The following is a 26,183-nucleotide window of genomic DNA, read 5'->3' on the forward strand; positions in this document are numbered from 1 at the left end:
TTTGCTCAAGTCAATATCAGCTAAGTTTGAGGTAAGCTTGACAAGGGGTAGCACTACTGTGGTTATAGTAGGAGTATTAACATTGGACAGTCTGTGAAGTACCTAAAATTATAACCCCAAATTATAATGTTGAAGGTTTTTGGTCAAAGCTGCGTGGGAAGATTCTGGGTCTATATCTGAGTTTATGAGGACATCAATCCACTGAAACTGTAAGAATTCCCACCAGTGTGCATCAATCATTCTCTAAACATCATGTTTTGTAGTGAATATACAAACCCACATTTAACTGTGAGCTACTATGTGATCGGCCATTACACACACCAACAACACCCACACTTTGTTAGCTGGTATTGTATGTTTGCATCTCCAGTTTCTGTTTATGGCGCCAAAATACATTCATTTAAAAATGTAAATGTCAAGGCCACATGTTTTGTCACAGCTTTGAATTTTATCCAACTGTTTTACTGGCCACAGTCCTTTGATTAAAATGTAACCATTAGTATTTAAACAAACGTGAAACTTGTAATTTAACATAACAGTGTGTTTCTAATTAATCCCTCCTTCTAATGTTGCTCGTGCGGCACACGCTGCAGGATTCATGAACACATCCAACAACGACATGTTACTGTTGGAATAATTTGCTTGATTTAATCAGTGAGTGAGCAAGTGAGCAAACTGAAGAAAGTTTGAGAAACTTTTCATTTTAAAGGATATACCTGATTCTGACACAAGAACCGTAACAAGGTCTGATTGCCATGGTGAACAAGTGGAATAAAAATAATAAGCCCTGCAGGCAGCATCTCTTCAAAATACTTGTGCTCTGAACTCAAGATGATACTAAGAGAGAACTGACAATTCAATTGTCCCCTCAAAATTTCTCCAGCTGTCATACATGTGGAAAATATGCACAGTGTGGGCCCTGAACCACCAGAGCCATCCTTTCTTTTCACACAGTCCTCTCGGGAATTTCACTGTACGCACCATCATCAAATTACCCCCCTCCACTACAGCTTGAGCTTTATACACACGAACTGCTGCAGCTTATTACAGCCAGGAGATTGACAACCCAGCAGACAAACCAGGTGAGACACCTGGCCATGCCCACTTTGGCATAAATCTCTCTATGCTTCTTCAGTTTTCAAGCCATCGAAAAAAAGAAAATATTTAAGAATTTAATCATTTTTTCCTCTTATCTTGAATGACACAGGTGTTATGCAGCTGACAGGTGGAAAAACAATAATCTATAAATTAGTGTTGCAAATATATAATGAACATAGAAACACAAGTCAAGCTTAATTAATACATATACCGAGCAGCTTGATAAGGGCTGCAACTAAAAATTATTTTCATTATCAGTCAATATGCCGATTTCTCGACTAATTGATCAAACATTTTATTTCTATAATATGGCAAGGAACAGTGAAAAATAACCATCACAATTTCCCAAAGTGACATCTTCACATTGCTTGTTTTGTCCAACCAACAGCCCAAAATCCAAACATATTTTGTTGACTCATACAAGACAAAAAAGCAGCAAATCCTCACATTTGAGAAGTAGGAGACAGCAAATGTTTGGCTTTATCAAAACAGCTGTTGATTAACTTTCTTTCAGTTGACTAATGATTGACCGTTGCTGCTCTAAACTCCATATACAACATGACTGAAGAATAATAAATGCTGAATAAATGCAGGACGACATGAACTATTGTGGCTCAGAAGTGAATAAATTAAGAATGAAGCTTGCCAACAAATTAACTTTGATTGATTGCTGATTGATTTAAAATGGTTACAATTATTGAGGATTAAATTACAAAAAAGCCTAAAAGGCTTATTTCCATTGTGACTGACCTTTCATGAACTGATGGACCATTATGTGTGTGTAGTATTGACACTGACTAATAATGCCTATATATCAGGTTAAAACACATTTTGCATCAATGTTGTACAACAAAGAATTGTGGGTCAAGCATTATTTATGTATTACGGTATTTAAAAATTATTTTTTTCCTATCCTTATCATGAAGTGTTGTCATGGTGTTATCCCATCTCTCTTTCCTTGTCTGAATCACATGAATATTTTAATATTACAGGGACTTCAAGTGTCTGTGATATCGGGTGGATTTGTAGAGACTTTATTTCAGTTTTAGTCTCGAATCTGTTTCACTGTAGCAACAGTTATGGTAACTCTGGATGTCTCTGTGGTGTATTTTATGGTATTTTCATATCCTAAGAACAGTGTTCTTAACCGCTTGTGAAATATCCGTGTAAAATATTACAGTGTCTGGTGTTTTTTCGGTCCACCACAGAAAACCTATTACCTACCTTTGTAAATGGCTAATTATCACACAGATGACACAGACCCACATGAACAAAATGAAGAAGAAATGGCTTCAATTAGTGTAACGGAATGATTCTGACATCGCTGCTTTCGATGAACTTAAGGCGGGGGAGGAAAAGGGGAGGGCACCAAAGTTAGGGGGAAAAGTTTCAGTTTTTTTGGGTTCAGTAGCAGCACGTGGAGAAAGGAGTGGTCTGGGATTGCAATAATGGAACCAGGGAGACAGAATGGGAGGGAAACGGGGCTCAGATTTCAACCTCACGGGGGGTAAGGGGCTGGACTGATATTTAGGGATATACGAAGATTCATTGAAGGCAACGGGGACATAAAACTACAGCGTCTGGCCTGAAGCGGTCGGTGCTGAGTTTCTGCTGCAGGTCTGGGTCCTGCCGCTGGATTCCCCCATCGGTTTTTTGGGAAGGGTGAATGTCGAATGGTTCGGCTTTTGTAACTGGGGACACACACTAAATACTGAGAGAAGCCTCCGCTCCCATCGCACCCTTCTTTCTCCCTCAAGGGTCCTGTATGTCTAATATTTAGACATGTTCAGCTTTATGGATTCAAGGACTCTACTGCTACTTGTAGCAACCCAAGTCTGTCTATTAGCCGTTGTGAGATGTCAGGAGGATGACGACCGTAAGTGACAGTTTTGTTTCTCTCAAAGATCAAGTGGTTGATGAAGAAGTGTGTCATGTGATGAATATTAGAGGGCAAAAGTTCTTCTCCAAGTCATATTACTCTGAAATAGGTTTATATTTGGCGTCCTGTGAGCACAGCACCTGCACTTTGAAAAGTTTTATTCTTGTTTTTGGTGCTTGAAGTGAGTTGGTTATTCCCTCGCACCTTTTACGCACAGAAAGTTCGTCGCTGTTTGGATACTCTGTTGCAGGAGAAGGTGTCTGACTGATGTTAGTTTTGCACCTTCTGTGTGATAAGAGTCCTGATATTGAGGTATCTGCAACTATGTTGATGTGATAAAACTCGATATCATCAGATCAGGTTTTTGGACGCGCGTAAAAGTGATGGAATTGATGGAGGGACCTGCCAGGTTTACACGAAATAACGCGTACAAAGCTGGAGCTGTTTGTTTCCTTGCTTATGTGAATTTGTTTTTTTATTCAGATTAATTCCCGTCAGCAGTATTTATTCATTCTTAATACATTCTCAGCTACTTATAATTCAGATTTTGATCCCCAACAGTGGACTTAGCTCAAAGCTCTTACCCTACCTCCTTCTTTCTCAAGCTGAGCTGCTGGACAGCTGTGGGTGCTTTAGGAGCATTGACAGGCTCTCCTTTTAACTGCATATTCACTTAGTATGGAGGGTGAAAGGGGGAGGGGATGGGTAAAAAGTGAAAGGTGGTCAGGCTCAAGGGCCTTTGGTGAAAAGTTCTCACATTCCATTGCTGTCAGAGGGCATCCAGGCGAATCCTGGCTTGTTGAGGCAGAAAGGCGGACTAATAACCAAAATTTCATTTTAAAAAGCTTTTAATGTGTTTATTTTTATATTCACTCCATTAAGAATCAGAAGGGCCCTCGTACTATTTTTGTACCTGCAGACTTTCTACCGTCTCTGCACTTTTTGGGGGGAATAAAATTGAACTGGGATTATTCATCATCATTATTGATTTTAGTATCCACAAGAGACATTTGAGAGTGAAGATATGCCAGTAGATTGGGGCCAGAAATAATGTTCCATATGATTTCAGGGTTTCCATCTGCTTAAAAGATTACCCATAAGCTGTGACAGTCAGCCCAGAGAGACACAGAGCCAGGGTGCAAGGGAGAGGTGATTGGAAAAATATGAGACAGGGGCTTTATTATTGTAATTCTGAGAAGTGCAGACTTCTCAGTATACAATGAGATGAGATTACCAAGCTTTTAAAGAAAATAAAAGGTGTATTTTCAAGAAGAAAGAGAAAAAAAGGGAGGAAATACTAACGCCAAAGCAAAGGCACTCATGCAATTGCAAGTTTCAGGTTACCCTTTCAGAGATGAAGGCCCCTGGATATAATGCAAGCCCTTCTTTCCTCAGTGTTAACTGGAGGCAGAAATCTTTCTGAGAGATGCTGAAGTGGTAAAGAGGTCTGATTGTGACCTCAGCGCAGCAGGTTCAGTGGCCCTTAATCATTAAGAGGGGACAGGGGTCATATCTGTACCTCTCAATTTTGAGACCATTCATGTAGACAAGGGGGGCAGAAAGCCAATCAGATAGTGGTAGAAGCAGCACCGAGGCCTAAAAGTTACTATCATAGTGGCAGCCTAAGATGGAAAACAGACTTGACTCGACTGTCCTCAAGGTACACCTGGGTTCACTTTACAATTTTCATTGTTCATTTTACTCCCCTGGAAAACAGTATAGCTGCCAACACATGGGAGAGGAGACTTACAAATTATCTGAAAAGCCAGCTCTCTATCAGTTCTGCAGTTTATAGAGGAGCCCTTGTCCCAGAATACCACATATCAGGAGAATCTTTTATATTTGAGCCACTGAAAGGACAGGTGCAGGCATCTGACAGTGCATCCAGCCCTGTAAAATGAAATGTCAAAACCGCAAAGGTATGTGCATGAAAGCTGACCATTTTCTTTTCTCTGACGTGTTTGAACTGGCATCTGACACAGCTATCGCTTCCAGATGGAGTTTAAAATGTGCCCTATGTTTATACAAGGCAATAGTTTGTGAATTGCCCACTCTGTCCCCTTCCAGAAAGACCTCATTCATTGCCTCTGAGGTCCGTCAGGTTACCTAGATTTAAGCAGCGCTCAAAGGTAAATATAGCTACTGTACTTGCTCCTTCTCCTCTCACCCTCTCGGTAGTCCGTACCCTGAGGCCTTTCTTTTGGTGTGTCAACCACTTTCCCCCCTTTGGTGCAGGTTCAGTGGGTCCGATCACAGCATGTCTTTGAGCAAGTGTCTGGCCTGGTTGACTGTTAAGTGAGCTGCCCATATGGAAAATTAACTGGCTCATTACCAAGAAGTCCATTGTTAAACTTTCTTGAGTGGTTTAATTCAGATCATGTACAGTACCTGCATTGAAACATGCCCCACCTCCATCACGTTCCGCTATGCACTGTTTGCCAACCTGTGGTCTTAAAAAAAAAACCTAAATATTTTTCATTTACTGAATGCAGAGTCTGTCTCCTTTGCAGTAAATTAGGGTGTCTCCCGTAATGTAAACTAGCCCTATATTTAACTTGTCGAGGAATTTAGGCACATGGTCTCCAGCTACTGTGAAGTTATTGGAGGTTTCCTGCAGGTCTTTCTCAGCTTCTGTAATGTTACACTGCCACCCTGTGGCTCATTAAGAGGTTGCATGCTGTTGTATCAGTTCAATAACTGGACTCAGTGTTAGTTATTGATAAATGGAATGATGGCACTACATTTTAGCCTTAATTTGACAGTGTATAGTTGAGAGGCAGACAGGAAATGTGGAGAAAGAGATGGAAAAGACACACAACAAAGGTTCTCAATTGTATTTGAACTGGGTTTACGTGGATGTGGCTTGACACACGATTTTATGTTTGTAGAAGATGTACTGATAAGGAGAAATCTACATTCAGTCATCAATTGGTGGGTCATCAACTGTAAAGATAGCAGATAACCAGAATTCAACAATATATGTTTGTGGATTATTCTTTTGTTAGTCCTACATATTTAACACTTTGGAGTACCTGTTAATGCACTACATGTGTGTTTCCCACCAAAATAAAACATTGTTTGGTTGCTTCATGTAAAGACATGTTATGACTTTGAGTAAATGCTATTGATGTTTATGTGTTATACATTGCATTGACTGCTATTCATACCTGATGCATAATCTCCTTTTTCCTCCCCACCTGGACCTCTTTGTGTACTTTGTTATGACCACACACACACAGAGGAGGATGCTTTTACCTGTATACAAGATGGACAGCGCTATAGCGACAAGGACGTATGGAAACCAGAGCCTTGTCGCATCTGTGTGTGTGACACTGGAACCGTCCTGTGCGATGAAATTGTCTGCGAGGAGCTAAAAGACTGCCCCAAACCTGAAATCCCATTCGGAGAGTGTTGCCCCATCTGCGCAGTTGATACATCTCCTCCAATTGGTTGTAATTTATTTATCTCACACCTTTCATAAATAAATTACTGTGCAAGATCATGTTGTTTACTTTGGGGAGAAAATGACACATGGACTCTTTGGTATTAATCAAAGGTTGGCTCATAACTTTTTAACCTCTGCCACTTTTTTTGTTTTATGTCTCAATCGTGCCTTTGTTTTGAATACTGTTTTCTATCCCCAAAGCAAACAAATGATAATATACAACAACAATGACACATCTGACCAGATTTCAGTGAAATGCTACCTCGTCATTTTTCCATAGCTGGCTCACCTTGGCCCCATCTTGTTTGAATACTCTCTCCTACCCTGAGTATCATGAAAACATGTGGGAGCCATTAAGGAAATACCTCAGTCAAGCAGACATGGCTTCACATTTCTACTCTATATCCTCTCTGTGGATTGCTGCAGATCTGATGTTAAGAAAAAACTGTGACAGCCTATTGAGGGTTGAGACTTTTTGAACATTTCAAACTGTCATTGCTTCCTGATAAACAAGGACCCTAATATCGAAACACTCTGTCGGTCAGCTGTGGAAATATGAGCAAAGTCAGTTGAGGAGCATGAGTGAAATCAGAAGTGTCACTGTTTGCAATGCATGCATGTGAATTAAAATGCTTAATAGAATACTTATCTTCAATTCAAGGCAAAATAATAATAAAGTATGTAACATGAACAGCAGCATATTAAGTTATAAACCACTTAAAAATAAGGCTGGCTATCAAACCTCAATACTAATGTACAGACAGTAATGAGTCAGTACCACTGAGAATTGAAAACTGACCAGTATCACAAAGTGGCATTGAATGTTTGGTCACATTAGTAATCTTGTTTACTTTTTCTCTGATAAGATAGTTCCTGATTTAAATTAAGATTTTGCCTATTTTTCTTGTATGACTTTTAAGAAGTTTGGCTTCTTTTGTTAAATGAATATAGGCTTTTTTAGAATAACATATTGGTATTTCTCAAAGAAAAGCATAAAAGCAAATAAATATTTAAGTACTGAAAAGTATCATATAATATCAGTTTTTATAGTATCAGCATTTTTAAAATGATATCCAGCCCTACCCATAAGATTTGTAAACTTCTAATTCAGCAATATTGCTATATTGCTAACAATAGATTTGATCATTTTGGTCTAACTAATTTCTTTGGCTTACAAGAGAACAACAATACGTCCATCCAGCCATGGGCCCACAGTACATCAGACTTAATGCTCTGAAATGTACTTTATGCTTTACTCAAATTCCTTTGCTGTCCACCATTCACTGCTACCTGCAGCCGCTTTGCTTCTGCTTTAAGCTTTTACAGTAAGATGGTGATTCAACAACACTTTATCAATCCTGATGGGCTCTTTGGGTACCACAAATATAATTTGGTGGTGGTCTTTAGTGTAGTTTAATTTAGGAAATTAAAGTTTTGCTATCAGCACATACAGTGTAGACTTTCTGGGCTTTTGGGAAATACTGTGTTTCCCTCATGGACTGTTATTGCGTAATGCATTTGCTAACTGTGGCCTGTTTTTCCCCTCTATGCTGCTCAACCACATAACAGGAGTACCTGGAGCTAAGGTGAGAGACACTGCCAGATTTTAAGATGCTCTGTGTGTGGATTAGTCTGTGTATGTGATCGTGATAAAGTGTGTTTGTCTGTGTGTGTGTCTGTGAAATAAAGCGACCCAGCAGCTGCAATTAAAACTGTATCTGTTCCAGACTCATATTAGTGCTGCAGGAGGGCCCTGTAGTTTATGGATTTAGATGAGACTTTGATGTGAAACAGCTTTGCCAGATGGATAACAGTTATTTCCTGCCCCACACTGTGTGACATTCTATGTGTCTAATGATATTGTTGTGGATACTTATTTTCAACATCTCACAAATGACTATTTTCTTCAAAATTGCAAGCATTCTGTGTTTTTCACTTGGTCTTTTAGGGGCAGTGTGCATAATGCATGAGAAAGGGTGAAGAAATGTTTGAAAATTGTTTGCAAGTCCTAATCCTAATTACTGTTTTTATGCTTTTTCTTTCCAAAATCAGGGTCAGAAAGGTGAACCTGGAGACATTACCGATGTAAGTTAATATCACACAGTATCTTGTTCTGAAAAAGAAACTCACTGTTCTCTAAATTTGAGAATATTGTCTAGAGAGTTTAACATTAGCACACTATCCTTGGCTGTGAAAGTGTGTGAGAATAGTTTTTTGTAATTAGAGAAATAACCAAGGAATTCAGAAATCGTATACTGCCTTTCTATGAAAGAAAGAGGAGGTGAGTGAAAGAGGAGTGAAGCAGGCCTTTTAGCCCACTCATCAGGAAGACAGCCAAGCACAATACAGCCTCCATACAATCCTCTATAAAGATCCTCCTAGTCCAGTTGTCTCCCTGCTGCTGCAGCGCTGCACCTGGAAATGCTTTACCCCTCTGAGGGAATACAAGTTCATGGCAGGAAATAAGAAGGCATTGTTTATTGTATGTTTCTCATAATCCTTTGCCCGAAGAGATTAGCAATTAACAAGTCTGTTCTGATGGGGGAAAGATAACATTTCTCCCTCCCCCCTTGTTCATAGAGATCTAAACCTCACTTGTCCAAATACATCTGGTAAATATAATCTTGAGAAGTTCTGCAAAAGCACATTGTGGGCCTGGATTTGTAGAGTTTTGAGTTTGTGCCTTCTAACACACCTTCATACTGTATGCTACATTAAAATAACTACACAGATAATGTTAATTGACATAATAATACTAATGGCTTTATTGTTCCTCTATTTTTTTCCCTTTACTTACCCAGGTTGTAGGACCAAGAGGACCAGCTGGCCCAATGGTATGCACAGATTTATACATTTTCATAAATTGCTGTTTTTCGAAAGCATTCTCAAAAGGTGGAGAGAGATTGCCTTGTGGAGTGACAGGAAATAGAGACAGATCTGACGTAACAGTAGCAGAGTTCACAAGCTACAGCAGTTTCTTCAGCTCACATGTACCGAGATATCACCTGAAGTTACTGTACTGACCACTCCCTTGTCTCCTGTTCACCTAGGGCCCACCAGGAGAGCAAGGACTCCGCGGATCAAGAGGAGATAAGGGAGAGAAGGTCAGTTTGACATGTTCAGAAAATAAAAAAACTCTCCCCCTTCTTGTCATTTTCACACCCTGACCCTTAAAAAACTAGACCCCTACTTGGCTCCCTTAAGAGGTACATTATGTCCTGTTTAATCTGATAGCTTTAGGTCTTTAGGGGGTTAGTAAGGGGGTGGGTAGGGTATCTGCTATAGCTTGCAGGTTTGTAAAATGGTAGCCTTTCATTGCGCAGCTCACTCTAACTAGTCATGTGTCGTTTCCATTAGGCTGTGTGGTCTGCACCGGTCTGGGTTGTTTAACAGATGTGGGACTGTCTGAGGTTTATAATGTAAACCTCTGGTTCTCTCAGAGGCCTCCGTCGCTCAGTGTGGGAAATTAGCGTTGCTGCATTTGCCAGGCTTTGATCATTGTCTTAATGAACAAGCAAGGAGTTTATGTCTTTTAGTCATCTTGTTTATGCATATTTAAGGAGGAGGTGAATTTAGTTGTTGTTGTTAGCTCAAGTTAAGCAGCCTTTTAGGTGTTCAGCACATTCTTTTTTCAGGATCCTCCCACAGGGTAATTTGTCACTACATGCACAGAGGTATGCCAGGTAGTCTGATACGACCTAATAAATCATCAGCATGCTCTACAACCTCTTAAAAAAACATCTGTATTTTAGCTGTTTTTGAACTGTTTGTAACTATGTATTTGACTACGGTGTGTGCTAGTGTTAAACCTTTTTTAAAATCTTTTTTACCTTTAAATGTTCTTATTGGTTCTGCTGAAAAAGAAGACCTCATTCCTGATGGATCACTGTTTGCCACCAGCAGGTCAGGTGTAGTCGAGTTTCCTCATCTATATTGTCAGTGCAGTTTGGAGACGGTTCAAATGAGTATTAGCTTTCGGTCAACAGCGTCTGACAAATGTAGTCCAGTGGCGTAGTGTCCAGTGGTGAAGTACTACTGAGTTCAAATATTGGCACGCAGGCCTAAAATGAAATAGTGCTGACTTGTGCTGAGTCCTTTGCTGTCCTTTGCTCATAAATGCTCTGTAAATCTATGATATTTGTATTGTTGTGTTTATTACAATTAGATCACAACAGAATTGGAGGGTTTTTACTCAAGGATATGTAATTTCTTTTCACATTAGTGTTTGTAGTTGTCAATAACATGTATTCAGCACACTGCAGATACAAAAATCTAAATATAAACTGCATTTTTGAGTAGAGCGTAAATGAGTAGATGATTAATCAGTTAGTTGATCAATAGAAAATTAATCTGCAACTATTTTGATAGTTAATTAATCTTTATCATTAGTTGCTTTTTAAGTAAAAAATGATCTGTTTCCAGCTTCTTAAATGTGAGTATCTTGCTGGTTTTCTTAATTGTCAATGATATTAAACTGAATATCTTTTGGTTTTGGACTGTTGGTCCAACAAAACAAGATATTTGAATGTGTCAACTACGGCTTTGGGAAATTGTGATGGGTGTTTTTTTGTTTGTTTGTTTGTTTTTTTACTATTTTCTCATATTTCATGGACTAAACGATCAATAAATTAATCAAGAAAAATAATCCAAAGATAAATCAATAATGTTTCAGCCCTATATCTGAGTTATTCTTGAGAGGTTGCATCATTTGGTTAATTCAGCTTATAAATAGGAATGTAATTTATCTTTTGTTTCCAGTAATTACAAATGACAAGTAGTCATTATTACCTAACCTTGGGTCATATTCTTGGTTGTTAGTTAGATTTTTTATTTATTTTAATTTCATTTATCTATTTCAGGGATCCCCTGGTCCCCGTGGCAGAGATGGTGAGCCTGGCACCCCCGGAAACCCCGGCCCCCCTGGACCTCCAGGACCTAATGGACCCCCTGGCCTTGGTGGAGTAAGTATCCCATGACAAGCAGGGGTGGTGGGCTGGCATTTATTGCAGACATGGGAACTGACAGGTCGAATACTGATGCAAGGCCAAGAATGGGTTTTACTTTGACTGGGTGGAATAAGCAGAGAGAAGGGTAAAATTGAGTAAAACAAGATTGTTTGAAAGAATACAAGAGCACAAAGGATGTGGGAAATAGCTGGCGTTGGGTGGAGGCAGAGAGACAACAGCGAGTGGATGCAGAGAGAGAGAATAGACAAAATGCCTCTCATTCTTTGCAGGAGAAAAGGAGGGAGGAGGTGGATTGAAGAGGGGGGAGGTGGAGGGGCAGGAGGTAGTATGATAGACTTAGGGAGGGGAAAGGAAGGAGCTTTTTGGTGGGGGGAAACAAGGAGACTCTTTGTGAAGGAGAACGAGATGAAAATTGTTCTCATGCCCTCTGTCCCTCTTCTGTCTGCATCAGGATTCACATAATAATCTCTGTTGTTGACAATCTATTAAATGCTGATTCCTCTTCTGCCAGAATGACAAAGCATCCTCCAAACTCTGCAAATCACTAACAACACATTTGGCCTCTAACATAAATACATTCCTTAAGCAAAAACCTAGCAATCATTTTCCTTATTAGTTTTGTCTCATGAACACAGAAACTCAGCCAAAACTCAGTTGGTGCAATATGAAGAAATTCTTCTTACTCATTATTTTAGTCAAGTCAAGTCTATTCCAACCAGATGCTTTACCCTGCAGTCAGTGTGAGATTTTTTTTTTCAATTCAGCAGATGACCTTAAACGCTTAATTTCACTAATAGGCCATAATTGGCACCTCAACAACCTGTATGTCTTGATAAAAATCTTAATGATGTCTTTTCTTTTGCCTCCTTCAGAACTTTGCTGCTCAGATGGCTGGTGGTTTTGACGAGAAGGCTGGCGGCGCACAGATGGGTGTGATGCAAGGACCAATGGTGAGCGAGCGATGATGAGACCTGCTGCCACTCCCATGTTATTTTTTTTTTTACGGTCAGATGCTTATGAATCTATTAGGATGCTACAATTTTGGAGGGGTCAGGAGCTTAGACAGACTGTCTTTCCACCTGAAGATCTGGGTTAAAGATCTGCATCAGCAAGCATCTGCCCTTTTAAAGTGTCTCTGAGCAAAATGCAGAATCTTTACCAAATCCAGTGGTGTTTTTTGGCGTTTCTGGAGGGGCACAGATGACTTCCTTACGTGGACCAGACATGCATCATATGGTTGTTGTATACGGAAACTGGCAGATGGACACATCATCATCGTCATCATTCTTCACCAGGAGAGGAGATACCCAAGTAGGATTTAAACTGATCAAGGATGAGAAGAAACAACTCAGACTACAGATTTAAGACAAGTTACAGCAAGTTGTAGCATCACCTTTGTTTTACCTCTTCCTATGTTAATGGTTTTGGGAGAAACCTCAAAGATAAAAGTGAGCGCTCTCTCCCAGTGTCGGAGAAAAGACTCTACAAAGTTCTGGGTCCTGATGGAAAATAAACACCTCACTTGGAGTACAGCAGGGTAATTTTATAAACTAAGGAAACAGCCATTGACCCTCATTATATTTCAAACCACCGCTGCTGTCGGTTAGCTGGCATGGCAGCTTGCCTACGATGGAGTGAAGAGTACACTGGGAGCTGTTTTGGTTTAGAGAGCCGCAGAGCAGCTTGGCAGTGTCTCAGCCCAGCAGAGGTTTGAGACACCAGGAGGGGGACTGGAGTTGATCAGATCCCAACAGTTTTACAGCAGTCTGTGTGGCTTCACTCCTACTGACTGTCCCTCCACATGTCTGTCTGAGAGCTCACCACAATATTGGGCCCTTTTTTGAAGCCAGCCCACATGCTGGCAATCGCCACATTACTGTGGCGATTGCGAGCCTGCTGGGGGAAAGAGCAGTGAAAGCACAGACTGGACTGATGTTAAATCACAAGTCAAACTCATAGCCCTAATACACACACACACACACACACACACACAGGAACCCAACTCATATCCGTACACCTACATACCAGACACTCAAACAACGCTTTTATTGAAATGTATGCACACATATGCATGTCCTCAAACACAGATATAGAGCTCCATTGATAGGTTCCTACCCGCTGTGGTAAGGGCTTCCCACATCCACTGAAAGGTGACTTTCATTCGCCTCTGAGGACCACTGTGCCGTGCTGTGACGTTTTCTTTGGCTTCAATCCCTGATTTTTTTAAGCATAACCATGATGCTGAAATGAGGGTTTATAAAAGCAAGTCTACTGAAAGAAATATGTTTGTATGCGAGAGGAAAGTTGTCACAAGTAATCAAGGCATTTTTTCATTGAAGACCTTGAAACCTAATAGACACCACCTCTCACGATCCCATTTGTGCTTATACAGCTGTTTTTTTTTAAGTGTGTGTTTTGTGTATGTGTATAAGAAAGAAAAAGCACACACAGAGAGAAAGAAAGCAACAGAGGGATTTGGCTCATCACCTCTGCAGAATGTGATTTTCTCTTGTTGAGCAGTGATGCATGAACTTGAAGTTGAAATTACTTTGGCGTGTGATTCCAGCCAGAAACTCCCACAAAGCAGATTAAGATTCAGTCGGAGACAATTTAATTGAAGAAATCTCACCTGCTGTTTTGATGCCTGAGATCTCACATTTATAGAATGAAGAATTTATCTGTAGAAACCAAGCAGTTCAGCATTATGTTGTTTTTCATTCCATGTCATAAGTGGAAGTAGTCATGTAGAGTTCAAACACTCCTCTTAAGAGTACAGCACTACTGCTGGTGACCTTTGAACCATAGAAACACACAGCAGGTTGGAAAAAGAGCAGAGAGAAGTGGGAGGAGGGGGGGTTGACAGTGAAAAGAGAGGGATAGAGAGAAAGGGAAAGTCTGAATGCCACTGTGGAATTTCAAACGATTTAGAGATTTGACAAGTAGAGCTGTTAGGATTTTCTGTAGCTTCAGGGCAAAGCAGGTGATATGCTTTTATAGCTTCTGACAGAATTTAAGTGGACAAAAACTAGACAACAGACATAAACAGAATTTCCAAATGTACTAGTGTGTTTTATGTATTTGTGTAGTTTGTGTAGTTTGAAAAGTATATATTGATGAAGAATGTAATTATCTGTCATTATCCTGATGTTGTGTCTCTTGTCTCTCTTCTTCTCCTCAGGGCCCTATGGGTCCCAGAGGACCACCTGGCCCCACCGGATCACCTGTAAGTACCTCCTTTACCCCCTTAAAACAACACATAAGCCGGATGCACCTGTAGACAAGATCCTGTGTCCAGTCACAGACAGGATTCTCTCAGCTAAACCTAAGCTAATTGTAACTTGCTTGATACTGTGTATGTTTGCTGCATTGTCTACTTCCCCTGAGTGTATTTAATAACAATATTGATCCCAAAATGACCAGTGACTTAGAGGCACTTTGCACATTGACAGATAAATGTTTACACACAGCCCTGTTTTAACTGCAAGTGCTGTTTTCCGAGGGAGGGTTTCAGATGGAGAATACTTTGGTCTCCCAGCTGCAGGCTCCGGGGCTTTTTCCAATGCCACAACCCAGACATACTGTAGAACACCTGACAATTTACCATTCACAGAGCCTACAGGGTTCACCTCCTCCCATACCCCCACTCCCCCGCCTCTCTCTGCTTTTGCCCACAACCAAGCTTTACCTGCAGCCCTTTGAGCCCTCACAGCCTTCAGAGTAAAGCTGTTAAGTTGTAGGCAATGCCAACTGACTTGCCTCAACTTGATGGTTTAATCACCTTGAGCCCACATTTAGAGAGACCATTTTTTTCCTCCTGGGACACCTTTGACTGCTTTTAGAATTAATACAGGGAAAACTTCTTTGGAAAAGATAATGTCTTGTGTGTTGAAGTGGTGTGATTTAGTAGCTGAAGTATTTACAAAGACAAACAGACACAGATATAAAGGGGAAAGAGTACTTGGTCCTTTTTACAACATGTGTATGTTTATATTGCAACTCAACTGATTTTTTCATTTAAAACTACCATAAACCAAGATGCAACTAGATTATTCGTGATATATCTACCACAACCTACACAGATTTACTGCATAAACTGTCTGTATTAGAGCCAGTTCATAATCAGTAGTCGAATAAGGTCAACTTTGAAGTCATCAGTTAAATTTAGCGTCCTCTTACTCAAATCTTCCATTGTATATAACAACAGTTATGCTGTCACTTAACCATCTCTCTCTTCTTTCTACATCCCAGGGCCCACAAGGTTTCCAAGGCAACCCAGGAGAGGCTGGAGAGCCCGGACAATCTGTAAGTATCCTTCCCTGGCCCACACTACATGGTTTATTATAAATACCTCCTCTATAGCCTTTCTCAAATCCTCCCCTCCAGCCTCCCATAAGCCTCTCTCTCTTCTTCTTCTTACCCCTCTCTTTCTCTGATCAAACTTATCCTATTTATTTTCACGTCTTCATATGGAGACTCTACCTCACTGTAGATACACTACATTCCCATTAACACTTTCTAACCTTTCATTGCTCACCACTAACTTTTATATCCTTCTCTATTTGACCTGCCAGCTCCTTAAATTTCAACATTTACAGCCCTCTTCAGTCAATCCTTTGAGTGCTCATGTCTCCAGCCCACATCTGTGTGAAGCCTGACAACAAATGGTAAAAACCTGGCCATCTGCTGTTGGCTGGTACCAGATTGTATCAATATCTTTTAGGCGAGGAGAGTTTATCCTGCATTTTCTCATCTTCTGTCTCACTGACAACTTCCCATGTTTGTTTTACGTCCTCTGTTCCTTTATATGGCTCTTCAGATAATTCCATACTGCTTAAATAACTCTTCTTAAATAGTAGATATTACCCCTTCCCATTAAATTTTCTGTTCTTACAGTTCCTTTTAGTTTGCTCCCTTTCCTTGCTGCCCCAGCTCTCACACCCTCCCAACCCTAAAACTTACACCTCCTGAGGCACCAGAAACCAGACTGCCGTCCCCTGTCCTTCCCGTTCCCTCAGCAGGTAGACTATGAAGGGTCTCCCCACTGCTGTGCTAATCTGCTCCTGTGGAGTTCAGATAAGCACAGAAAGTCTCTGAGGTGCCTTTTCTTTTAAAAGAGTGCCAGTGCATCGTTACGTGTGATTAAAATCAAGCTTTCCACTAGAAAATAACTTGACAGTTGTGGAAGGTCAAAGACTCGTGCTGGTCTTTTCCGGAAAAAAATACCAACAACATGCCCTTGCTGTAATCAGCTAATTATTAGGAAATATAGTGGTGTTGTTAAAAATCCCAAAATATTGTTGCTGGTCTGTGTTTTTCTTTTTCCTGCTGAGCCCAGACAGTGAAAAATGTCGACATATCAACACACACTACAGACGGACAGACGGAAACGTCTTAACTTCAAGGATTTTGGATAAGGATATTGAAGTATTTGTTCCATCTTTTTGAAGTAACCTAGCCTCTAAATCCTGCTGCTAAATGGCAGCAAGTGTAGCAGTCAAATAATAATTGAACTCACATGTAGTAGTGTCTTTTTTATAGCATTTGGCATCTCCTTTAACAGTGTTTTCTGTGTGCTGATTGTAAAAAAGTTGTCATCATGTTATGAATTATGACCCAAAGTTTAAACTGTTTAACAGTGTTGCCCTCTGTTGGTTATTGGTTTCTCACCTTTGCTTGTTTTCAATTTACTAACAGGGCTCCATGGGTCCCCGTGGTCCCCCTGGACCTCCTGGAAAACCTGGAGATGATGTAAGTGTGTCTGTCACAACTTTATTAAACTGAAAAATTACTCCAACAAACAGAAACTCTAATAATTCTGGCACTTGGTAAAGACTGTCCTCTTATGTGTATTCTGTGAATAAAGAAAAAACTACATATCAGAATGACCCATTTGGACCCAAATATTATCAGAAACAGCAGTGAAAGAAATAAGTTTCTCATGTGGCTGTTTCTGACAGAAATACTGTTATTATCATGATTATCATAGGTTAATTGTGTTGTGTTTTATTTCCCACCATTAAACACTTGTCTTTTGATACATACTTACATAATAACACAGATTTACTGCATTAATTATTTACATCAAATATTATGTACAGTATGTTGATTTAAATTTTTATTGATTTGGTATTTGCTTTAAGTTTAATGTTGTTAGTATCACAATATCTCTCCAGTATTAAATATTTTAATTTGATTGGTCTCTGATGGATTCTAGTTTTCTGCTTTTCCACTTTGTATCCTTCAGCTTTGAATGTTGTTATTGTAAATATTCTGGTCGGTCAAAGACATACTGTGCCTGCTCATTTCACGTTTTTTATTGTTAAGGCAATACAACCATAGAAAATGCTTTTTTTGGAATACAGGAAAGGTTTTGCAGATGTATTTTACATCGTACAGTCAATACTGTTTCAATCAAAAATGAACAGTCCACGAACTTTGCTAATCTGAGTTAAGCTGTAATGCAGCAACTATGACAGTATCTGCACCCAAGCCATAACATATATGCCATTACTGTCAAACATCTAGGACTTCAGCGTACTCATTGAATTATATACTGTTTACCAGTCTGTAGTTACTCCACAACAGGTTGCACTTTGCACTGTATCAGTCAGACACAGAAACTATGTGTCAAAGTGGTGCTGCAGTGTCTTTTGTTGTTGTGACCAAATGCACTCATGATGTGCTAATAAATGGATCTTCACATGTCATCTTTAACTTCTTTTATTGGAGCTCACATTGATTTTTATTAATTTTTTTTTACATAATATTTTTTAATTATTCTACTTTTTACTATTTTCACTATTACTAATTAGGGCTCTTCGTTACTCAACCAGCCTTTTGAATTATATGGAATTGCACATGTTCAAATTTTACATGTTGCTTTTCATCTTCCGGAATCAAACAAATTGACATTATTATTGCTTATTCATGCAGGTGTCACAGACATCAAAATGCTACTCCTACTTTTAGCCACTTGATGGCAGCAGACATGATATGTCACAGCATGTCCACTAGGAGTGCTCACTCTCTCAGCAACCACATCAAAGACCATATACCGTGTTTATACATGTTAAAAGGAACACTCACACAAAATTCACACATTTTCAGGATTTTTTGTTACATTGTTGTCTCCCTCTGTTTCTGTTTTAGGGTGAAGCTGGCAAATCTGGAAAATCAGGGGAGCGTGGACCTACTGGACCTCAGGTGAGTTTTCTCAGGCTGATTCTGATTAATTCTGACTGTATAAATATTGAGCAGTTTTGTAAAAGAACCTCCTTTGATATACTTTTAAGTTTAGCTGTATGATGCATTCTGGTGACCAAGAACCAGCTGAGTAAAAGTTTCAAGAAATGAGTTTCAAACGCCAACACACAAATTGGCAAAAAAAAAAGACTAACTTTTGGGAAAATGTATGCTTATCTTAACTTTTATAGCAATCTAGCATTCCCATCAGTGAAAATTTTACTCCCTCAGATCACTTTATACAGATTTACAATATAGCAGCTGACCGCTTAATTCTATAATTGACAGTAACGAAGGATCACATTTTCTAGACTTTGAATTGAGAGTTCAAATATGTTTTCTAATTTATTATTTTATGAGTTTTAGATTTGTAGAGTCATTTACTGCATCATCTAAAGACAAGAACCGGAGAGCCTTTAGTGGTCTTATGATTAGTGGCCAGTATGTAGGAGTAGGAGCCAAAACTGGGCTGAATTTAGCAAATTACATTTCAATAGATAAATATATAAATATATATATAATCATTTTGTTTAAATTTGTTTCCCTCCTTTTCTCAAAGAGGAACCTTTGTTTGTGTAATGAAAATCTGCTGTGATATAATTTGTTCCACTGGCTCCTGCCCAGTGGAGGAAATCCACATCTTGATAGCAACGTTGCTCCATAGTGTTAACTTTATCTATTTATCCCTTGTATAAACCTCCTTCATCTATTCTCATCTTGCTTCACAGGGAGCTCGTGGATTCCCAGGAACTCCTGGCCTGCCTGGCATCAAGGGACACAGAGTAAGTGCTTTTTTTTGTCTATTAATTATTTCCAGTACAATGAGCTGCTTTGTTTTTGTTCTTAGTATTGGTTGCCTAACAGTGCATACTATCGCTTTTCTTTCTTTCAGGGTTACCCAGGTCTTGATGGTGCAAAGGGAGAGACTGGAGCTCTTGGTGCTAAGGTAGGATTTACTCTGTGTGTAGCCACTGTTTTCTGAATCATTAATGCACCACTTCTTTCACTGTGTCAGTATCTTTCTGTGTTGAATGTGACTTAAGTGAAAAAGGAACTCAGTGCAGGAAAATGAAAAAAAAATATCAGTAATAATTGGTATGAGATCATTTTCAGATCATTTGTAATCTGCCTAGAGATAACACTTCTTGGATAATCCACTAAGTACAGAGTGTGTATAGATACTAGAAAGTGTAGCTGCCAAGGTAACAACTGAAGTGAATAAAAATGAATTCCTCTCTTTAGGGTGAGGCTGGTGCTCCCGGAGAGAATGGCGCTCCTGGACCAATGGTGTGTATATTTCTGGACATCACAGCAGAAAAGTTGTACAAAACTAATCTTAATGGTATATTGACTGTAAAGGTTTCTTTTCCTCTTCCTTGCCTACATTAGGGACCTCGTGGTTTGCCTGGTGAGAGAGGTCGTCCTGGACCAAGTGGAGCTGCTGTGAGTGTCACTTTTCTATCTAAAAACTGTTATTGGACACAAAACTTAACTTCTGATTAACAACAGATGGGTTATATGCTTCACTTTGTTTTCTTAGTATCAGAATTGAGGAGCATATGCTTAAAATATAATCCAGAGATTTTCTCTTTAAAGCACCAAACATAGGCACTTGTGCTAATAACTGCTGTGTAATTTGCAGAAGTTAACTTCATTGTGTCAGGAGTTATCTCTTAGTCCTCTGTACCAGTTTGCTGATTTAATAGTTTGTGTAAAACTACTTACACTGCTTGCTTTTGTGCTATGTGCTAATAATTGTTTACAATTTTCAGGGAGCACGTGGAAATGATGGCTTGCCTGGTCCTGCTGGTCCCCCAGTAAGTATCATTTTGAGTCTCATTTAATTCAGTTTCTTAATTTCCTTTCAGATTTAGTAAGAAATATAGGAACATTCATCCCAATTTCTTCACTTCTCCACACACACTTCTCCACACATGCCTCTGCAGTATGATAGTCTCTACACCTTTACAGCTGGATGTCTCTGTGATAAATAGTTGAGCTGACAGCCTATCTTTTCCTCTCTGTAGGGCCCTGTTGGACCTGTTGGAGCTCCAGGCTTCCCTGGCTCTCCTGGTTCAAAGGTAAGTCATAAGTCACCTAAATACTGTAGTACCCCCACTTTCTTCTTCATCATCACCTTTGTTGTGTTTATTCTGTGAATGAGAGAGTAACTCTGTGTCTGTGTCTGTCCCTTTCTTTATATGAGAAAGCTTGTCAGCCTAACTAAACTTCCAACTACTTTGCAAGAAACAAAGATGTATGTATAACAGGTGCAAAAACTTGAGTTTTGTGAAGTATATGTACTTATGGTAAGACTTTCTTGAATCAAATCAAAAAGTTACTATCTCAGAAAATGGCGATGCACAGCTCAGGGAGGATTTTGTGGGGACAAGTTGAAATGCTTTAGTGAAATCAGAGAAGGCTGCACTGTATTAAAAAAAGTGCTTTAAATCTCCATCTGTATGGAAAATTAGGAAGGAGGTTTTTTTAAGTGTTATTCTCCCTCCCTCACACTGTCTTTTTCTTCTTTTCTCTCTTTCTGCTTTGCATATGATTTATTCCTCCTGCAGGGCAGAAAGACTCAGCTCTTTGCTCAAGGGCCCAGTATTTGTGATTTGCTTTCTTCTTCGAGCCCCTTGATAGTTAGGTTTTACAAATGGAGTTTGAAAAATCCAGGAGTTTCCCCTGAAGTAATCAAGGCAAACTGGGCTCAAGATGTGAAAACATGTGCCTGTGTGTGTGTTTATATATTGTATCAACTTACCTCCATAAACATTCTGTTCTTATATGTAGTTTTATGTTTGTCTGCAGCAGAGTGCACAGCTCCTCTGAGTGAATGCATGCTTTTGTGTGACTTTGTAATATTCTAGGAAGTGTCCCATGGTGAGGAACGTTAAAAATCTCATATTACCTTATTGAGCTGTACCTTCAGGAGCCCATTCACTGTCTATTCAAATCAGGCCTGCCTGTTAACTCCCCCGGAGCTCATGAAATGTAGCCTTTTTTTAATTTTTTTTCCTGCCTGCGCCTTATGAGCAAGGCTTTGCAGTTAAAAGTGCCCAAGACTAACACAGTAAAATCCAGCAACACAGAAACAAAACAATTATTTGAACCCCAACTGAATAAACCTTGCTCCAGGACTGAAATGATCCAACTCATGGTTTTTACCAAGCTCCAATCGAGTCTTTGAATTGTGTTATTTAGGAACAGCCAAGCTACTGCCTCTAAAATGCTGAGAATTTTTTTCCATACTTTAAAAAAACTGGCAGACGTTCTTGCTTTTGTCCCAATATTCACTGTTGTTTCTGAGCCAGTAAAATACTGGCCTTGATAGTGAGCTTCAGGAGCAGAAAAATTAGGGCCACTACATCACCATTTTTGCAAATACTTTTAAACTCTATTATGTCATACTATTGAGTCTTACAATGCTGCAGCAATAGTAAAGGAATTCCATTCACCAGCATGCTGAAAAGCTGCAAACCACCAGTGCAGTAAAATCTCTGGCTGGTGTCCATATGGGGGGGGCGGGGCTCAAAATACTGACCCAAGTTCCTTTAAATAGGGGCCCAAGTCTTATTTTTATACTAAGCCAGGAAGTCTACAAAACATTAAGCACTTGGCTTTTGATAGCACACTTATGAGAAACACTGGAAAGACAGCAAATTGATTATTTTGTTCATTCAAACACTGCTAACTTTATAAGCAGTCAACTCTAATTTCAATGTTGTACCACAAAGATGTGTTTTTGAGCAGTGGTTTGTTTCTTTTCTCAAATTAAGCCAAACAGTGTGCGATAATATTGCTAACTCACTTTATGGAGTTGATATGTGGCAGCAGATAATTATTGATTTACTTAACACATTAAAATTCCCAAGAATTATTGAGGCAGGCAGTCTCATTATGAAATGTGTAGTGTTGATGAGCAAAAGATGACTATACATCGTATAAGCTTATGGTTGGCCATAAGTGCAACAGCGTAAACCACAGCAACAGTTCACATGTAATTATGCTGTGAAGAAGATGTTTTTATTAAACCTTTATTTAACCAGGTGAGCTCCATTAAAATTACAAGATCTCTTTTTCGAGGGATCCTTGGCCAAGATAGAAGCAATACAGTGTTTCAAACAACATACAAGCAAACATTAAAAACACATAAAACAAAACATACAGTAGCAACTCACAGAACCACATGCCTAAAAAGACAGACAAGAGGAAATGGATCTAGCTAAGGAAGTAATTACAAATTCCAGTTTAATTTGCCTCCAAACCCTTCACTACATTTTTAAATGCCCTAATCACAATCAGCTCATCTAGCTGCAGATCTGTCTGCAAGTGGTTCCAGGCTGCAGGGGCAGAGAACATAAAGGTCTGTTTGTCAAATTCAGTGTGAACCTTAGGGACGGACAGTAAGAGGGTGTCATATGTGCGTAAACAATAATTATTATTTTTGAGTGAGATATACCCATAAAGGTAAGAGGGGAGCAGACCGAGGATGGACTAATAAATAAATACGTACCAGTGAGTGAGTCTTAGCAAGGCCAATGAAAGCCACTGAACTCTGGCTTATAGGGTGCAATGGTGACTAAGGATTTGCAGCCTGTGACAAACCTCAGAGCGCTGTGATACACAATATCCAGCCAATGTAAGCATTGAGCAGAGGCGTGCATGTATAACAGATCACCATAGTCAAAGTGTAAAACAAGCTGTCATGTCAATAGGAGTCTAAATACTTCACTAATAATTAGCTGAATATGACGTGTGTGGAGGAAAATGTGAATGTGACTACCTATCTTATGTGTGACAGAAGTCTTGTTGAATTGCCCATGAAGCCAATATTACAGAGAAACATTTATGTGAATGAACAGGCTGCAAGATTAATATTGAATATTACCCACTTACAGAGATGTTGTTTACAGAGAGACAGCAAGAAACCAGTGGGAAAATCCTAAAATGAGTACTGACATTTCACCACAGTAAACTAACAGCACACAAGCATCATAATTAGCATCATCAATTAGCTGATCAACAGAAAATTAATCGCCAACTATTTTGCTAATTGATTAATCATTTTGAGGCATTTTTTAAGAAAGACTGCTAAAATTATCTGGTTCCAGCCTCTTAAATGTGAATATTTTCTGGTTTCTTTTGTCCTCTATGATAAAACCCAAACAGTCTTTGGGTTGTGGACAAAACAAGACATTTTAGGTTGCAGCTTGGGCTTTGGGAAACAATGTTCAACATTTTTCAGCATTTTCTGACATTTTATAGACCCAATGATCAATCGATTAATCAAGAAAATAATTCACAATTTAATAAAAATAATCGTTAGTTGCAGCTCTAATCATAAAGCACATGCCATAACAACAACCAAAGAAAAATGAGTTCAGCATCTAGAAGAAAGTAAATCAAGATTACAGTAATGCCACAACAAATACTGCACATAAACAGTGGTGGAAGAAGAATTAAGATCCTTTACCTAAGTAAAAGTACCAATACAGCAATGTAAAAATACTCCATTACAAGTAAAAGTACATTAGTATTATCAGCAAAATGTACTTAAAGTATTAAGGTAAAAGTACTCATTTTGTCCCTCTGACTTATATATTATATATGACATCATCAGATTATTAATACTGAAGCATCAGTGTATAAGCAGCATGTTACTGTTGTAGCTGCTGGAGGTGGAGCTATATTGAACTACTTCATATATATTTAGCTAGTTTGGTCCAGTGGGTCCCAACCTAGGGGTTAGGCCCCTCCAAATGGTCACCGGATAAATCTTAGGGGTCATGAGATGATTAATGGGAGAGGAAAGAAGAAGAAACAAAATTCTGGTACATATATCTGTTTTCAATTTTTGGATGTTTTCTCTAGTCTTTGATTTTTGGTGAAATATTGGATCATTTGAACATTTACTAAAATGAAACCATGTGAGAAGTTGGTGGAGCTGTTAAGAGTTCATAGACAACTGAATGTGACCCTGACTACACACTGCTTTTTATAAGAAGTCAAAAGCCAGAAAGGTTGGAAACCACTGGTTTCATCTTTAACGATGTGTTGTATTTTAAAAGCTTGTTATATTATCCATTATGTCAAATCTTCATCTGTAAAGTAGCTAAACCTGTCAAATAAATGTAGTGGAATAGAAAATACAATATTTCCCTCTGAAATGTAGTGGAGTGAAAGTATAAAGTAGCATAAAATGGAAATACTCAAGTAAAATACAAGTAGCTCTCCACCACTGTAAATAGATTATATCAGCCTAAATTATAACCAGCAGGCAGCAGCAACAGCCATATTGCCAAACAGACAAAGCTGAATCAACAGAGCCAAGAAGACATCCACTCATGACTTGCATGTTAGCATAAAACAGCAAATAACTACTTAGCTGGTCACAGTTGCTGCAGCCTCATGCTGCCAACACAGACATGAAAACTCAGGTAACGCCTACCTGAAGTGGAACCAACATAGACAGCTGATGTGAGATTAAAGGCTGAACTGACTTTGAGGCTTGACTCACTGTTTTCAAATTAGATAATGTGCATGATTCATCTCTAATTACTGAAAAGATTTCTCATGATGGCCTGGCAATATTGATCTCACTTACTAGTGACACACTTACTACTTATGACACAGTAACCCATTTATGCTATTATGTTAACACTGGTCAAGTTTGTTATTCTAAAATTGCTGTTTGTATGCAATGTACTGAGTTAGAGTATGGATCTAATGCTGTGATATTTAACTCAGATGGAGTTTGTAGACCAAACCAAGTAGGCCTATACATCTATCTGTTGGAAGTTTAGGTTTTTCTAGCCTGCTATTTTTATACCTAGTGACAATTTAAACATTTTCACCTCAAATACTTAGTCTCACTTTGTTGTGTATATGAAATATAACATATTTTATGCTATTTAAGTATTTTTGACTGAGCCCTCACTCTGCTCTCATGTTACAGTCGCTGCCCTTTCATATTTCTTCTGTCATGTGTCTGGTTGATACTTTAATATAACTGTTTTTCAACTTTCAGTTTAATTGTATGGGGATTTTATGATCATATTGTTATCCTTAGCAAAAATATTGTTGTCAAAATTCATGTTATCAAACAAGTTATAGTATTGTAATGTAAGTTTGTATATTTGTCGTACTATGATTATATATAGATATTGGAAAAATATTCTCTTCTTCCACACATTTTTACCATTGTGGTTCTTTTTCAAAACATTATAAGGTTGTTTTATTTTGATTTTTTGGTAAACTTGTGTATACTGTAGAAAATGTATTGCTAGAAATACAGAGACATTAGTAATGACATGCTGTATTGTGTGTCTACTGTTAGGCTTTATAGACACATTTATACAGCCCTATCATGTATCTGAGACAATATTTGATAAGAATCATGTAAAGTCAGTTCAGGTTCAGTTGAATCTCAGCTCCCCTTCTTTCCTATTTTATTAACATGTCTTTTTTTTTAATATCACCCTTTATCTTGGCAGTCGATTAGCAAAGCATAACAGAAATTATGAGTCTTTCTGTTGCTTGTTTTCTGTAA

General features: G+C 38.9%; 1 protein-coding gene across 1 annotated transcript in view; it reads left to right on the forward strand.

The window, feature by feature from the left end:
- Positions 1–2,506: 2,506 nt before the first annotated feature.
- Positions 2,507–26,183, forward strand: part of col2a1b (collagen, type II, alpha 1b) — a 53,922-nt gene continuing 30,245 nt past the window's right edge. The window contains exons 1-18 of the mRNA XM_042407091.1: positions 2,507–2,974; positions 6,217–6,426; positions 7,992–8,008; positions 8,475–8,507; positions 9,224–9,256; positions 9,473–9,526; positions 11,282–11,383; positions 12,262–12,339; positions 14,568–14,612; positions 15,638–15,691; positions 17,084–17,137; positions 18,539–18,592; positions 19,360–19,413; positions 19,524–19,577; positions 19,874–19,918; positions 20,021–20,074; positions 20,404–20,448; positions 20,659–20,712. Coding sequence (XP_042263025.1) covers positions 2,881–2,974; positions 6,217–6,426; positions 7,992–8,008; positions 8,475–8,507; positions 9,224–9,256; positions 9,473–9,526; positions 11,282–11,383; positions 12,262–12,339; positions 14,568–14,612; positions 15,638–15,691; positions 17,084–17,137; positions 18,539–18,592; positions 19,360–19,413; positions 19,524–19,577; positions 19,874–19,918; positions 20,021–20,074; positions 20,404–20,448; positions 20,659–20,712 — 1,134 coding nt within the window. The 5' untranslated portion in view covers positions 2,507–2,880. The remainder of the gene's footprint in view (positions 2,975–6,216; positions 6,427–7,991; positions 8,009–8,474; positions 8,508–9,223; positions 9,257–9,472; positions 9,527–11,281; positions 11,384–12,261; positions 12,340–14,567; positions 14,613–15,637; positions 15,692–17,083; positions 17,138–18,538; positions 18,593–19,359; positions 19,414–19,523; positions 19,578–19,873; positions 19,919–20,020; positions 20,075–20,403; positions 20,449–20,658; positions 20,713–26,183) is intronic.

The sequence above is a fragment of the Thunnus maccoyii genome, chromosome 3, assembly GCF_910596095.1.
Source record: "Thunnus maccoyii chromosome 3, fThuMac1.1, whole genome shotgun sequence".
NCBI classification, from domain to species: domain Eukaryota; kingdom Metazoa; phylum Chordata; class Actinopteri; order Scombriformes; family Scombridae; genus Thunnus; species Thunnus maccoyii.